General features: G+C 40.2%; 1 protein-coding gene across 6 annotated transcripts in view; it reads right to left on the bottom strand.

The window, feature by feature from the left end:
• DENND1A (DENN domain containing 1A) overlaps window positions 1–15,033 on the bottom strand; it is a 1,561,519-nt gene that overhangs the window by 1,478,800 nt on the left and 67,686 nt on the right. For all 6 annotated transcript variants that reach the window (XM_073600378.1, XM_073600371.1, XM_073600373.1 and 3 more), the window contains exon 2: window positions 896–966. In XM_073600378.1, the coding sequence (XP_073456479.1) occupies window positions 896–966 (71 nt within the window). The remainder of the gene's footprint in view (window positions 1–895; window positions 967–15,033) is intronic.

Here is a 15,033-nt window from a genome sequence, read left to right as displayed (position 1 = left end):
ATTGTTCGCTAGAATATTATTTCATAAGAAAAGTGAGCCAGAACAGTTTCATTTAGCGACTGCTAAATTTTGCACAAAAAAAAAAAAACAAAACAAAAAAAAAAACAAAAACAAAACAAGCATATAGAAAAATGAGTTTCTTCCAAAAGAAAAAAACTGCCAAAACATTTGTAAGACTTGCAGGTCTGTGTGCTACAACCATTCAGAAAAAGCAGTATTTTAGAAAAGGATGACTATGCATGATTAAAAGTAACAGTATTGTTCAAAGGCATGAAGTTGCGACAGCCGCCGAGGCATTCTTCAGAAGGATAATGGTATAAAAGTGTGCACGCAAGGTGAAGCTACAGTACCGGAGGGCACTTTGTCTAACACAGCTGCTCGACAGAGCAGGGAGACTGCATAAGCCCATCTCCCCGTGGAGCTCTATCACACCCAGAGGGCCACATTCAGTCTGCATAACATCATTAATTGTGTCCCTCAAGAGCACCCCACACTTCAAGATCTAAAACACAGGAAGCTCCACCACCCTGTGTGTGTGATCTTACCTGCCTATACAAAACCGCAGCCGCTCCTAGAAGAAGCTTGTCTGCAGTAACTGTCTTCCATATAGCTTTGCAAGCTCTGAAAATGGGTGTTTAAGCTTTGCAATAGTCAAATTGAGCCTGGCAGTGCAGGGGTTATATCACTTATATTCTGCTGGGATTTATACACTAATAGAATCTTCAAGATTCAAGAACTGCACTCCCATGAGCAGGACATCTTGCTACACTCTAGAGCTTTAAAACCACTTTGCCTTACAACAACATTTTAACCAAACATTCGAAAGGTTATTGTCGGTAAATTAGGAAATAACTACACAAATGATAAAAGGGTAACATGAGGAAAATCCAAATACCTTCATTTGGCGCATTTGTTTCAGGACGGCTCACTTCTACGTAAACTTCAAATGTAGTCTCTGGATTTTGCCTATAATAAAAATAATTTTTATTAGGACTCCTGGTCACACAAAAATTTATTTATTGAAGACACAGATAACTGAGTGCAAAACCTAAAGTAAAGTAAAGGACATTCACCACAATTGAGCAAGGTCCCCACACCTTTTCAAAATTATTATTAATTATTAACTTTGAAGTGCAGTCTCTTTTCTTTTCAACTGTTGGCTACACATAGGCTAAGGATTTTTAAAGTGAACCAGTCACAGTTGAGGCTATAAAAGAATGTGGATACTACATTTTTTTTTAATAAAAAGTGCAAGCCTGCCAATGAAAGATTTTTAATCATCCTTTCTGAGCTTTTTTTATCTTTGTCTGAGCATGACTCTTAGCCCTGGTTCACACTGCTGTGACTTGCGACACAGTCATGTGACAAGTCAAAACACATTGCAATTGCAGCCATTCCAATCAATGCAACTCAAGTTGCAGTGACTTCAACAAAGGTTCCTGCCTTACTTTGAGGCGTCTTCAAGGTGACTTAAGAGTCCCATGGACTCTAATGTTGCATGAAAGCCGCACAACAATGGGGTCGCAGCAGTATGTACTGAGCCTTAGAACATAAAGATATTGGGTCATAAGTGCTGTACTCTAAACATGTGATTTGCCTACTTCTGGCAAAGCAACAGGTTCAGTTTAACTTAGCCCTCCCTTGCAGCGATTCCTTCTACCCCCACAGCTCTGTTCAAGTGACGAATCCTAGCTTACACAGGGCTTAGGACTCCTTGTTTCAAAGCACTTATTGGCACCACACTGTCACATGAAGTGATTTACGTGCTCTTTTCTATCCAGAAGTCTTGGGAATTTACTTTGACTCTTGGTAAATTCAAGGGGTGAGTGCTAGAACATATTACACCCTAAATACTGGAGTAACATTTACTTGTTCTAAAGGTGAACTTATCCCCTGGGTTAAAAAAAAATATTCAAGTATGTATTCTTAGACTAAAAGTAGTGGATGTGTATAGATTATTCAAGGTGAATAAGGATATTGTTTAGCATCACTCAGGCTGCATTTTGGCTAGAGAAAGCAGTTTGACAACATTTAAATATATGGGTTATCAGTGTGCTCTCACAGTGGGATATATTAGATACAGGCCTCCCAAAGCGTCTTGTGAAAGTTAAGAGATTGTGTTAGTAAAGTTGTAAACTCTAATCGTAGTCACTGGGGAGTAGAATGGAATGCGTTTAGCAAGGTGTGCTAAAGAGAAAAAGTACCATCTCAGTAGTAACTTATAAACATTTTATATTATAAATATTTTTAGAGCTTTTGGATTTGGAAGTGAAAACTTCAGACACGTCCATTGAAGTTAGTTGTGTACCTGGCTCTTCTTCCCATTCAGTACAGTAAAAGAAGTGATGTGCTTGTGTTGGTTGTCATGATCATAAAGTAAACTAATACTGTACCTGCTGACTTGGGGCTGGTCTTACATTTTTTTTTTTCAGGTTTCAAGATTTTAGGAGCAACATTCAGAGTCTTGTGTAAGCTTCAACTTTTCCTAAAGTCAAAAAAGTACTTCTTATGCCCTGTACACACGATCAGAAATTACGCCAGCAAAAGTCAGATGTGAGCTTTTGGTCTGAAAATCCAACCGTGTGTATGCTCCATCGGACTTTTGCTGGCAGAATTCCAGCCAGCAAACTTGGCCCAGCAACTTTGTAACTGTGGGGTATTGAGATCACATCTATTTGATTTGATTATCAAAACTATATAGGTAATGCAAATTGTGTTACAGGTCACCACTATGTAGAGAAAGAAGTATCCAATTTTTAATTTTTTTTTAAATTAGAAATAAATACAGATTTTGGACTTCCTTCTGTCTGATTGAAATGTTTTATATGTTGACGGTCCCTTCAACTGTTTCTTTAACTTTTACTGACCCTATTAAACTCAAATCTGTACTCTACCCTTTCAGAGTATAGAGGCCTTTTCTGCTTTCATTACGTGGTCCTCCTTCGTAATACACTCCTTGGGCAGCTCTGCCAATGGCTACATCCATCTTTACCTCTCTCCAATCTTCAGGGTTTATAGCACAAAGACAATGTACCTTGAGGTATAGGTCATCTGTAGTAAAACATTTATGGCCTGCTCCACTCCGCTGCCCACAAACACTGCTTTCCTTCTGGTCACCACCACCATTGCTTTGCTGGTGCCTCTACCTTGTGGTCTGTTTGTTCACTTTCCTCTTCTCCACACAGAAATTGCTCCCCTCCTCATGAGCTCTAGCAGAACTTTCATATATCACATCTTTACTGCTGCTTCCTGTAGTCCTAAGTTTTACCTCTCTCTCTCAATCTGTTCACCTCCAGCTCATCTTCTCTTTTACATACCCTGATCTTCTTTTACTACCTACTTTCTTATCAGTGCTTCACTGTGTTCTTCAGTGTAAGAATATAGAGTCACTCTGGACCCCTTACTACATCTCAGTAGTAACTTATAAACATTTTATATTATAAATATTTTTAGAGCTTTTGGATTTGGAAGTGAAAACTTCAGACACGTCCATTGAAGTTAGTTGTGTACCTGGCTCTTCTTCCCATTCAGTACAGTAAAAGAAGTGATGTGCTTGTGTTGGTTGTCATGATCATAAAGTAAACTAATACTGTACCTGCTGAATTGGGGCTGGTCTTACATTTTTTTTTTTCAGGTTTCAAGATTTTAGGAATACCATTCAGAGTCTTGTGTAAGCTTCAACTTTTCCTAAAGTCAAAAAAGTACTTCTTATGCCCCGTACACACGATCAGAAATTACGCCAGCAAAAGTCAGATGTGAGCTTTTGGTCTGAAAATCCAACCGTGTGTATGCTCCATCGGACTTTTGCTGGCAGAATTCCAGCCAGCAAACTTGGCCCAGCAACTTTGTAACTGTGGGGTATTGAGATCACATCTATTTGATTTGATTATCAAAACTATATAGGTAATGCAAATTGTGTTACAGGTCACCACTATGTAGAGAAAGAAGTATCCAATTTTTACATTTTTTAAAAATTAGAAATAAATACAGATTTTGGACTTCCTTCTGTCTGATTGAAATGTTTTATATGTTGACGGTCCCTTCAACTGTTTCTTTAACTTTTACTGACCCTATTAAACTCAAATCTGTACTCTACCCTTTCAGAGTATAGAGGCCTTTTCTGCTTTCATTACGTGGTCCTCCTTCGTAATACACTCCTTGGGCAGCTCTGCCAATGGCTACATCCATCTTTACCTCTCTCCAATCTTCAGGGTTTATAGCACAAAGACAATGTACCTTGAGGTATAGGTCATCTGTAGTAAAACATTTATGGCCTGCTCCACTCCGCTGCCCACAAACACTGCTTTCCTTCTGGTCACCACCACCATTGCTTTGCTGGTGCCTCTACCTTGTGGTCTGTTTGTTCACTTTCCTCTTCTCCACACAGAAATTGCTCCCCTCCTCATGAGCTCTAGCAGAACTTTCATATATCACATCTTTACTGCTGCTTCCTGTAGTCCTAAGTTTTACCTCTCTCTCTCAATCTGTTCACCTCCAGCTCATCTTCTCTTTTACATACCCTGATCTTCTTTTACTACCTACTTTCATATCAGTGCTTCACTGTGTTCTCCAGTGTAAGAATATAGAGTCACTCTGGACCCCTTACTACATGCAGCAGATTTAATTAAAATAGTGTACGGGGGATTGGCCTCCACCATCCACCTGACCAGTTACAGCACCCTTTAATGGCCAATGAGTTGAACTCAATTGATAAGAGGGTGACCACTGTGGAGCGCAGCACAGATGTCAGGGAAGTCCATCCCCCTAGTGAAGTGAAACCAGCATCAGACTGGTACACAGAAGATGTCGGGCAGCAGCTGCAGCATTAGGAACAGGTTACATTTTCCACCTTAAAAAATCGGGTGGAACATGTTCTCAAAAGGTAAACTTATCCTTTAACCACTTCCGGACCGCCTCACGTACATTTACTGCGGCAGAGCGGCCCAGGTGTGCAAAATCACGTATCTGTACCAGATTTTGTGCATGCTGTTTAGTGGGGCACACGCGTGCTGCTCCTGCTGTGACTGGACACAGCGGGAGCCAATCAGAGGGTCCAGCAGCCACGATGGCCGCCGTGACTCGCCAATCGTACACAGGAGACACTGAGCAGTGGTGATCCAATGTAAACAAAGCAAACCGCAGCTCTGTCAGGGAGGAAAAGCGAGAGATTGTGTTTCAGCTAAGCTGAATCACGATCTCCCTTTCCCTCTAGTGAATCCATTCCCCCCCCCCACAGTAAGAAACACTCCCAGGGAACACATTTAACCCCTTGATCGGCCCTGTAGTTAACCCCTTCCCTGCCAGTGTCATGTATACAGGAAACAGTGCATTTTTTTGCACTAATCACTGCATTGGTGTCACTGGTCCCCAAAAAGTCATTTAGGGTCAAATTTGCTCACCGCAATGTCGCAGTCCAGCCCAAAATTGCAGATCGCTGCCATTACCAGTAAAAATCATTTAAAAAATTAAAAGTCCATAAATCAATCCCCTATTTTGTAGACGCTATAACTTTTGCACATACCAATCAAGATACGGTTATTGGGATTTTTTTTTACAAAGAATATGTAACAGAATACATATTGGCCTAAATTGATGAAGAAAGTTGTTTTTTTACATTTTTTTGATATATATTATAGCAAAAAGTAAAAAATATATCATTTTTTTCAAAATGGTCGGTCATTTTTGTTTATAGCGCAAAAAATAAAAACCGCAGGAGGTGATCAAATACCACCAAAAGAAAGCTCTATTTGTGGGAAAAGAGGGATATCAATTTTATTTGGGTACAGCGTCGCACGACCACGCAATTGTCAGTTAAAGCGACGCAGTGCCGTATCGCAAAAATTGGCCTGGTCTCAGGAAGTGGGTTAAACCTTCCGGGGCTGGTTAGTGGTTAAAATTTGTCTGTGATCTTTATTTCAGCCTGTGACTCCATTGTGAAATTTTTCTTCACTCCCTGTCCCTGTGACACACTACACAAGAAATGGGTGTGCATGTGTCACTACGTCAAGGAAACACGGACAGCAAGCACAGTAAGAAATTCTACCCCTTCTTCACTCTAATAAAATTCATTTTGGTCCGTTTCCCTGTTGGAAAGGAGCTATTATTACTTCCTGTCCTGACAGGAAGGAAATCACCTCAGCAGAGACACATATGGCAATACAAACCAGACAGTGTCTCTAACCCTTGCCTTGCTTGATCAAAAAAAAAAAAAGAAAAAGTTTTGTCAGGAGAAAGGCTTTACAAAGTTGACAGATTTATTTGCTTTAGTTACCCTTACAAATGGTGGCTGAAATGGTATTATTAAGCCATATGATTAACAGTCTTAACTTTAACCGTAATGCCTGTAATTCATACACTGTGATAATACTGTGAAATCTGGAAAGATTACAATTAAATAGAATTTCCAAAATTTCAATTGTACTATAGTTTATTTAAAGGGGTTGTAAACCCGCATTTTAAAAACTATATAAACTGCAAACATGTCTATACTTATCTATTCTGTGCAATCGTTTTGCACAGAGCAGCCCCTATCCTCTTATACTGGGGTGCCCCGCTAGTGCTCCAGTCCCCTCCTCTTCATCGGGTAAGAGAGAGACAATGGCTGGAGCCACTGCGTTCGTACACATCACTGGATCGGGCTCAGGTAAGAAAAAAAGGGGGGGGGGCTGGAGGGGGAGCTGCAGCACAGTAGGTTTCTCAATACATTAAGAATGCATTAAGGTGAAAAACCTTGGGGCTCTATAACCACTTTAAAGTAATTCCTGAAGTGACTTTTTTTTTGTTGTTTCATACATTTTTATTGAGTGAACAGAAGAATATAATACAACATACCACTGTAGTGGCAGAGCATGCACATTAATAAAGCATTGGAAACGTATCTGAACAATAAGCTTTTAGTAAAATAAAGTATGTATTTTAAAACATTACAGAAAGATGCATTTTATTCATATATTTGTATTAACAAGTCATGAGAGAAGTTTATGATCTTTGTTTTAGTTAGTCCATAGTAGTGTGCTTGTGATGAGTTTTAGTCTGTGTTTGTATTTAGTATTTTTTTTTGTTTGTTTTTTATATATACACACAACACAAAATAATTATTTGACTTGGGTATTGGGGTAGGAAAGGGTGGGGTGGAGTGGTGTTCATATTTCCCCACTAGAAGCTCAGGTGTTTTATCTGTAAGGTGTGGGCTCTATTTTTATACAGTCAGGTCCATAAATATTGGGACATTGACACAATTCTAATCGTTTTGGCATTATACACCACCACAATGGATTTGAAATGAAACGAACAAGATGTGCTTTAACTGCAGACTCCCAGCGTTAATTTGAGGGTATTTACATCCAAATCAGGTGAATGGTGTAGGAATTACAACAGTTTGTATATGTGCCTCCCACTTTTTAAGGGACCAAAAGTAATGGGACAATTGGCTGCTCAGCTGTTCCATGGCCAGGTGTGTGTTATTCCCTCATTATCCCATTTACAAGGAGCAGATAAAAGGTCCAGAGTTAATTTCAAGTGTGCTATTTGCATTTGGAATCTATTGCTGTCAACTCACAATATGAGATCCAAAGAGCTGACACTATCAGTGAAGCAAGCCATCATTAGGCTGAAAAAACAAAACAAACCCATCAGAGAGATAGCAAAAACATTAAATGTGGCCAAATCAACTGTTTGGAACATCCTTAAAAAGAAAGAATGCACCAGTAAGCTCAGCAACACCAAAAGACCCGAAAGACCACGGAAAACAACTGTGGTGGATGACCGAAGAATTCTTTCCCTGGTGAAGAAAACAACCTTCACAACAGTTGGCCAGATCAAGAACACTCTCCAGGAGGTAGGTGTATGTGTGTCAAAGTCAACAATCAAGAGAAGACTTCACCAGAGTGAATACAGAGGGTTCCCCACAAGATGTAAAGCATTGGTGAGCCTCAAAAACAGGAAGGCCAGATTAGAGTTTGCCAAACAATATCTAAAAAAGCCTTCACAGTTCTGGAACAACATCCTATGGACAGATGAGACCAAGATCAACTTGTACCAGAGTGATGGGATGAGAAGTGTATGGAGAAGGAAAGGAACTGCTCATAATCCAAAGCATACCACCTCATCAGTGAAGCATGGTGGTGGTAGTGTCATGGCGTGGGCATGTATGGCTGCCAATGGACCTGGTTCTCTTGTATTTATTGATGTGACTGCTGACAAAAGCAGCAGGATGAATTCTGAAGCGTTTCGGGCAATATTATCTGCTCATATTCAGCAAAATGCTTCAGAACTCATTGGACGGCGCTTAACAGTGCAGATGGACAATGACCCAAAGCATACTGCGAAAGCAACCAAAGAGTTTTTTAAGGGAAAGAAGTGGAATGTTATGTAATGGAAGGGAAAATGCCCCAAGAACAAGCAGGAACTGAAGACAAACAATAGTATAAACACTATACATTGATAATGAAGGAATAGTCATACACTAAAACAGGGCTAATGTTGAGCAAATAAAAAGAAAAATGTGTGGTCAACTACACACAAAACAACGTCCATAAGAGTAGTGTAGTATCAGTAGTGGTTCAGAGGTTGTTCAAAGTAGATCCTAGAGTATGTCAAAGCGTGCACCATCCACCGATCACTCCAACTCCACCATGCGTGAACACACTCCCCTCAGGGGGTTAAACTCACCAGAGCTAAGTATAATACAAGCCTCCAAAATAAGACATATCCTGGGCCACATTAACATAGCACTTCTCCAGGTGATGGGTAGATGGAGGGGCTCCAAAGGAATAAAAACAAAGGAAAGCGTACATAGCGTAATTACATTTATTAATAAAACACACCGTGCACTGCACAGTAGGACCTCCGGTAGCCATCTCAGCAATCAAGGAGCGGAATACACTTCCTCGTTCCGGGTCCACCACGATGAAGCGCACGCGTCACTTCCGGCATCGTGTAGGTCACGCCCTGACGTGTTTCGTCATATCCTGACTTCAACAGAGGGCGTGCACTGGATGAGTATCTGAGGTCTGTGGCGCTGAGTGGTGTATTATAGGCCTTGGTATATACTTTTTGCTACAGGAACTGAAGACAGTTGCAGTAGAGGCCTGGCAGAGCATCACCAGGGATGAAACCCAGCGCCTGGTGATGTCTATGCGTTTCAGACATCAGGCTGTAATTGACTGCAAAGGATTTGCGACCAAGTATTAAAAAGTGAAAGTTTGATGGATGATTGTTAATCTGTCCTATTACTTTTGGTCCCTTAAAAAGTGGGAGGCACATATACAAACTGTTGTAATTCCTACACCGTTCACCTGATTTGGATGTAAATACCCTCAAATTAAAGCTGAAAGTCTGCAGTTAAAGCACATCTTCGTTTCATTTTAAATCCATTGTGGTGGTGTATAGAGCCAAAAAGATTAGAATTGTGTCGATGTCCCAATATTTATGGACCTGACTGTATATTTACTGCTTTATAGGCAGAGGATTGTTTGAATTCTATCCAGTTGTACCATGTTAAATTGAAATTGGTTATGTTTTCCTGCAATATGCTAATGAGTTCTTTAATTTTTTTCTATGTTGTTATTTTACATTTTATGTTATTTTATGTTATTTGTGACTTTTACATTTTTACATGCTTTATGGTGTAACTTTATTCATGATGGTAAAACCAAACATTTAGCACCCTTGATGAGTGACTACTCAGATAGCAGGATAAGCCACCAAGAGATTGTAGTTTTTAATAAGTGAAGAACTACTACTGAAATAGTATACCCAATGTCACTTTGACCTAGTTTTCTTGTAGCAAAGATCCTGGTTAATATGCAGTCCAGTATCTAACACTCTTAACAAGCTTGTCTGTGACTATCTTCACGAAGACATCATGCTGGTTGACAGCACAGATTACAAACAACACAATAGGAGAAGATCCTATTGCATATTGGAAGCAGAGTATTTTCCAACTACGTAACAGCTTGGATCTTACCTAATCAGGAGAAAATAAAGAGTCACTTACATTAGATTCAAATGACTGTACTTGTGGACATGCAAAATATAAATATCAAGAATGTTTTCATTAAAAGACATGTTCTTTACAACTGACACTGAAAACCTTTTTTTTTGTTTTGCTTTTAATCCATGTGTTCAAGAATATCTATCTAGCTATCTTATATTTATTATTATATATAATAATCAGTCCACAATTTTAATGTTTTAAATCATTGTAAATTATATGCAAATTAACAATACATTTCTAATATTTGCTCCCTTTTGGACTGTTAAATATACAATTTAAAGTTTTATTACATCTGTTCAACTAGTGCAAAATAAAAAATAAAAAAACCTACCGTTTACCCAGCCAGAGGTCATGTGAGCTGAAAACATCTGGTATTTTCTGCCTCTGGACTATTATCAGTTAACATTGTTCCTGGCTATCTTAGTGGACTACAGAACAACACCACCTGGTAAGGAGAGCCAAAGGAGGTGTTATGTAGTCCTTAGGCCTCATGCACACTGGCGCACCAGTGTTTAGCATTTCTAAATACAGGAGAAGTCATCTGGGAAGTATAAACAACTGCCTCCCAGATCACTTTTTCCTGCTTTTAGCCACGATTAGCAGTGTTCTTTCTGATCAAATCCAGGACACAGAACTCTATTTTCTCTAAACTAAACTGACAGTACCTTAAAAAATAATCAAAGGTCTGGTGTCACCGGTAACCCACCTCCATCCCTGTAGTATGCAACAAAAAAGGATTCGCCCATGGGACTTTAAATGAGGTGGGCACCATTTGGCCAAAAAGCATCATAACAGTAACTTTAGTATAAAGTATATGTGTTTATTCAGGTAAAAATCATGCATACATTAGTATCATCAGCAATTGCCAATTATAGAATAACATACATATGAATTGAACAATAGGTACATAAATGAATAATAGACATGTAATACATGGGCATCTAATGTACCCACGAGTAAAAAACATGCGATACATGGAATCTAATGTACCTGCGTTTAACAAGACCAGCTCGCTCTTCAGGGGTTAATGTGTGTATGGGTGTACCTAAGATGGAAGAATATAAATGGGTATAATATTGATAAAGTAGTTGCAGGGCATGGGGGCCATGATTTAAGAGCCCATACTCACCACTAAATGAGGCGAAACGGCAGGAGTGCGATTCCCAGAGGCAGCAGCAGGTGTCTTAGCTGGGAGCTGAGGCGGCGGATCCAAACAGGACCCCGGTGGGGCAAACCAGAGGACAGGCATGGTGTGCATGTGAGAGTGTGTCCCCAAAAATCTCACTAGGTCCATATTTAAATGAGAGCTGTAGGCGTAAATAAGTATAATAATGCATTACGTACTAATGATATGTATGTGTCTCTGTATAAATAGAGAGCCTGAGCCAAGGATAGTAAGGACATAGGAGACTGAAGAGGGAAAGGAAAATGGCAAAGAATTGCCAGCAAGTGGTGAGAGTCAAAGGAATAGATAAGAGAGAGAAAAGGAGTGAAAAAAAGCCAGATTAAGGTTGAAAAAATGGTGACAAAAAAGCAAACAAGCAAAAAACAAAAAGTGAGATGAATGCTCAGAGTGAGCCATGTACGAGTAATAAAGTGTACCTGGAGTTAGTGGAAAATAGGTGAGTGTGGTAAAGGCCCATACACAAGATCGGACTTTTTGAAAACAAACATGCAAATTAGCTGTTTTAAGGCAACATCCGACCGTGTGTACACTCATCGGACAAACTTTGTTTTCATCGGACAAATGTTGGCTGTGCAAACAGACAAACTTGGCGGCAACAAAAGCCCGACGTTGGCAAGTCCGATCGTGTGTACACAAAACCATCAGACTTTAGTACAAAGTACAAACACGCATGCTCAGAACCAATGCAAAAGATCAGACAACAATACAGAAGTTGAACAAACGGTGGCGCCAGAGAATTGAACGTTCTCTTTTGAAGTGTCGCCAGTACGTTGAAACGTCACTACATTCGTGTTTGTTGCCTGCCGTGTGTATGCTTAACAAGTTCACGGCCAACGCCCTTTGTACAGAAATCGACGGGAAAGTTTGTATAAAGTCCGATCATGTGTACGAGGCAGGTGAATCAACAGGTGTGTGTTGAAATGCCCACCATGTCAGCCCTCCAATAAATACGCACTGCTGGATTTCCTGGGAGTATTTATTGGAGGGCTGACATGGTGTGCATTTCAGTCTTTGCATCACAGAGGACACACACACCTGTTGATTCACCTGTCAGACTTACCACCAGACTCACCTATTTTCCACCAACTCCAGGTACACTTTATTACTCGCACATGGCTCACTCTGAGCATTCATCACACTTTTTGCTTTTTTGTTTTTTGCCTTTTTGCCACCATTTTTTCAACTTTAATCTGGCTTTTTTCACTCCTTTTCTCTCTCTTATCTATTCCTTTGACTCACATCACTTGCTGGCAATTCTTTGCCATTTTCCTTTCCTCCTTCAGTCTCCTATGTCCTTACTATCCTTGGCTCAGGCTCTCTATTTATACAGAGACACATGCATATCATTAGTACTTAATGCATTATTATACTTATTTACGCCTACAGTTTTCATTACTTATGGACCTAGTGAGATTCTTGGGGACACACTCTCACATGCACACCATGCCTGTCCTCTGGTTTGCCCCACCGGGGTCCTGTTTGGCTCCGCCTCCTCAGTCCCCGGGTAAGACACCTGCTGCTGCCTCTGGGAATTGCACACCTGTTGTTTTGGCCTCATTTAGTGGTGAGTATGGGCTCTTACATCATGGCCCCCACGCCTTGCAACTACTTTATCAATATTATACCATCTAACCATTTATATTCTTCCATCTTAGGTACACCCATACACGCATCAACCCCTGAAGAGCGAGCTGGTCTCGCAAACGCGTCGGGTACATTAGGTGCCCATGTATTACGTTTTTTACTCCTAGGGTACATTAGATGACCATGCATTACATTTCTATTAAGCATTTACAGTGCCTTGCAAAAGTATTCACCCCCCCCCCCCCTTGGCATTTTCCGTGTTTTGTTGCCTCACAACCTGAAATTAACATGGATTGTTTGAGGATTTGCATCATTTAATTTACAGAACATGCCTACAACTTTGAAGTTGTTTTTTTTTTTATTGTGAAGCAAACAACAAATAGGACAAAATAACAGAAAAAGTCAATGTGCATAACTATTCACCCCCCTAAAGTCAATATTTTGTAGAGCCACCTTTTGCGGCTATCACAGCTCCAAGTTGTTTTGGATAAGCCTCTATGAGCTTGCCACATCTTCTCACTGGGATTTTTGCCCATTCCTCCTTGCAAAACTGCTCCAGCTCCTTCAAGTTGGATGGTTTGCGCTTGTGAACAGCAACCTTTAAGTCTGACCACAGATTTTCTATTGGATTGAGGTCTGCGCTTTGACTAGGCCATTCCAACACATTTACATGTTTCCTCTTAAACCACTCAAGTGTTGCTTTAGCAGTGTGTTTGGGGTCATTGTCCTGCTGGAAGGTGAACCTCCGTCCTAGCCTCAAATCACACACAGAGTAGGTACAGGTTTTGCTCAAGAATATCCTTGTAATTAGCACCATCCATCTTTTCCTCAACTCTGACCCGTTTTCCAGTCCCAACTGCTGAAAAACATCCCCACAGTATGATGCTGCCACCACCATGTTTCACTGTGGGGATGGTGTTCTTTGGGTGATGTGATGTGTTGGGTTTGCGCCAGACATAGCGTTTCCTTTGATGGACAAAAAGTTCAATTTTAGTCTCATCAGACCAGAGCACCTTCCTCCATACATGTTAGGAGTCTCCCGCATGCCTTTTCGCAAACTCAAAACGTGCCATTTTGTTTTTTGCTGAAAGTAATGGCTTTCTTCTGGCCACTCTGCCAAAAAGCCCAACTCTATGGCGCGTACGGCTTATTGTCATCCTATGTACAGATATCCCAGTCTCTGCTGTGGAACTCTGCAGCTCCTCCAGGGTTACCTTAGGTCTCTGTGCTGCCTCTCTGATAAATGCCCTCCTTGCCCAGTCCGTGATTTTTGGTGTGCGGCCGTCTCTTGGCAGGTTTTCTGTTGTGCCATGTTCTTTCCATTTGGTTATGATAGATTTGATGGTGCTCCTAGGGATCATCAAAGATTTGGATATTTTTTTTTTATAACCTAACCCTGACTTGTACTTCTCAACAACATTGTCCCTTACTTGTTTGGAGAGTTCCTTGGTCTTCATGGCAGTGTTTGGTTAGTGGTGCCTCTTGCTTAGGTGTTGCAGCCTCTGGGGCCTTTCAAAAAGGTGTGTCCATGTAATGACAGATCATGTGACACTTAGATTGCACACAGGTGGACATCCTTTCACTAATTATGTGACTTCTGAAGGTAATTGGTTGCACCAGAGCTTTTTATGGGCTTCACAACAAAGGGGGGTGAATACATACGCACATGCCAATTATCAGTTTTTTATTTCTGAAAAATAGTTTTATGCATATATTTTTCTAATTTTACTTCACCAACTTAGACTATTGTGTTCTGATCCATCACATATAATTCAGATTAAAAAAAAAATTGAACTAAAGGCTGTAATGTAACAAAATAGGTAAAAAGCCAAGGGGGGTGAATACTTTTGCAAGGCACTGTATGTACCTATTGTTCAATTCATATGTATGTTATTCTACAATTGGCCATTGATGATGATACTAATGTATGCATGATTTTTACCTGAATAAACGCATATACTTTATACTTCAATTACTGTTATGATGCTTTTTGGCCAAATAGTGCCCACCTCATTTAAAGTCCCATGGGCGAATCCTTTTTTGTTGCAAACTGACAGTACCTAAACATTCGGTGTGAATGTTAAACCATTGAACCGGCGTGGTGTGAACCATTGAAAAATTATTACATGCATTTCTATGCATTTAGAAATGTCCTATACACACACACACACATAAATGCAGGTTTGATAGTGCCAGTGTGAATGAGGCCTTACTCAGTGTTGAGATATATTAGCACACTCCCTATCCTAGTATGGTTGTCATCTCA

This window comes from Aquarana catesbeiana, linkage group LG09 (genome assembly GCF_042186555.1).
Source record: "Aquarana catesbeiana isolate 2022-GZ linkage group LG09, ASM4218655v1, whole genome shotgun sequence".
Lineage (NCBI taxonomy): Eukaryota > Metazoa > Chordata > Amphibia > Anura > Ranidae > Aquarana > Aquarana catesbeiana.
This window is presented reverse-complemented; position numbering and strand designations above follow the sequence as displayed.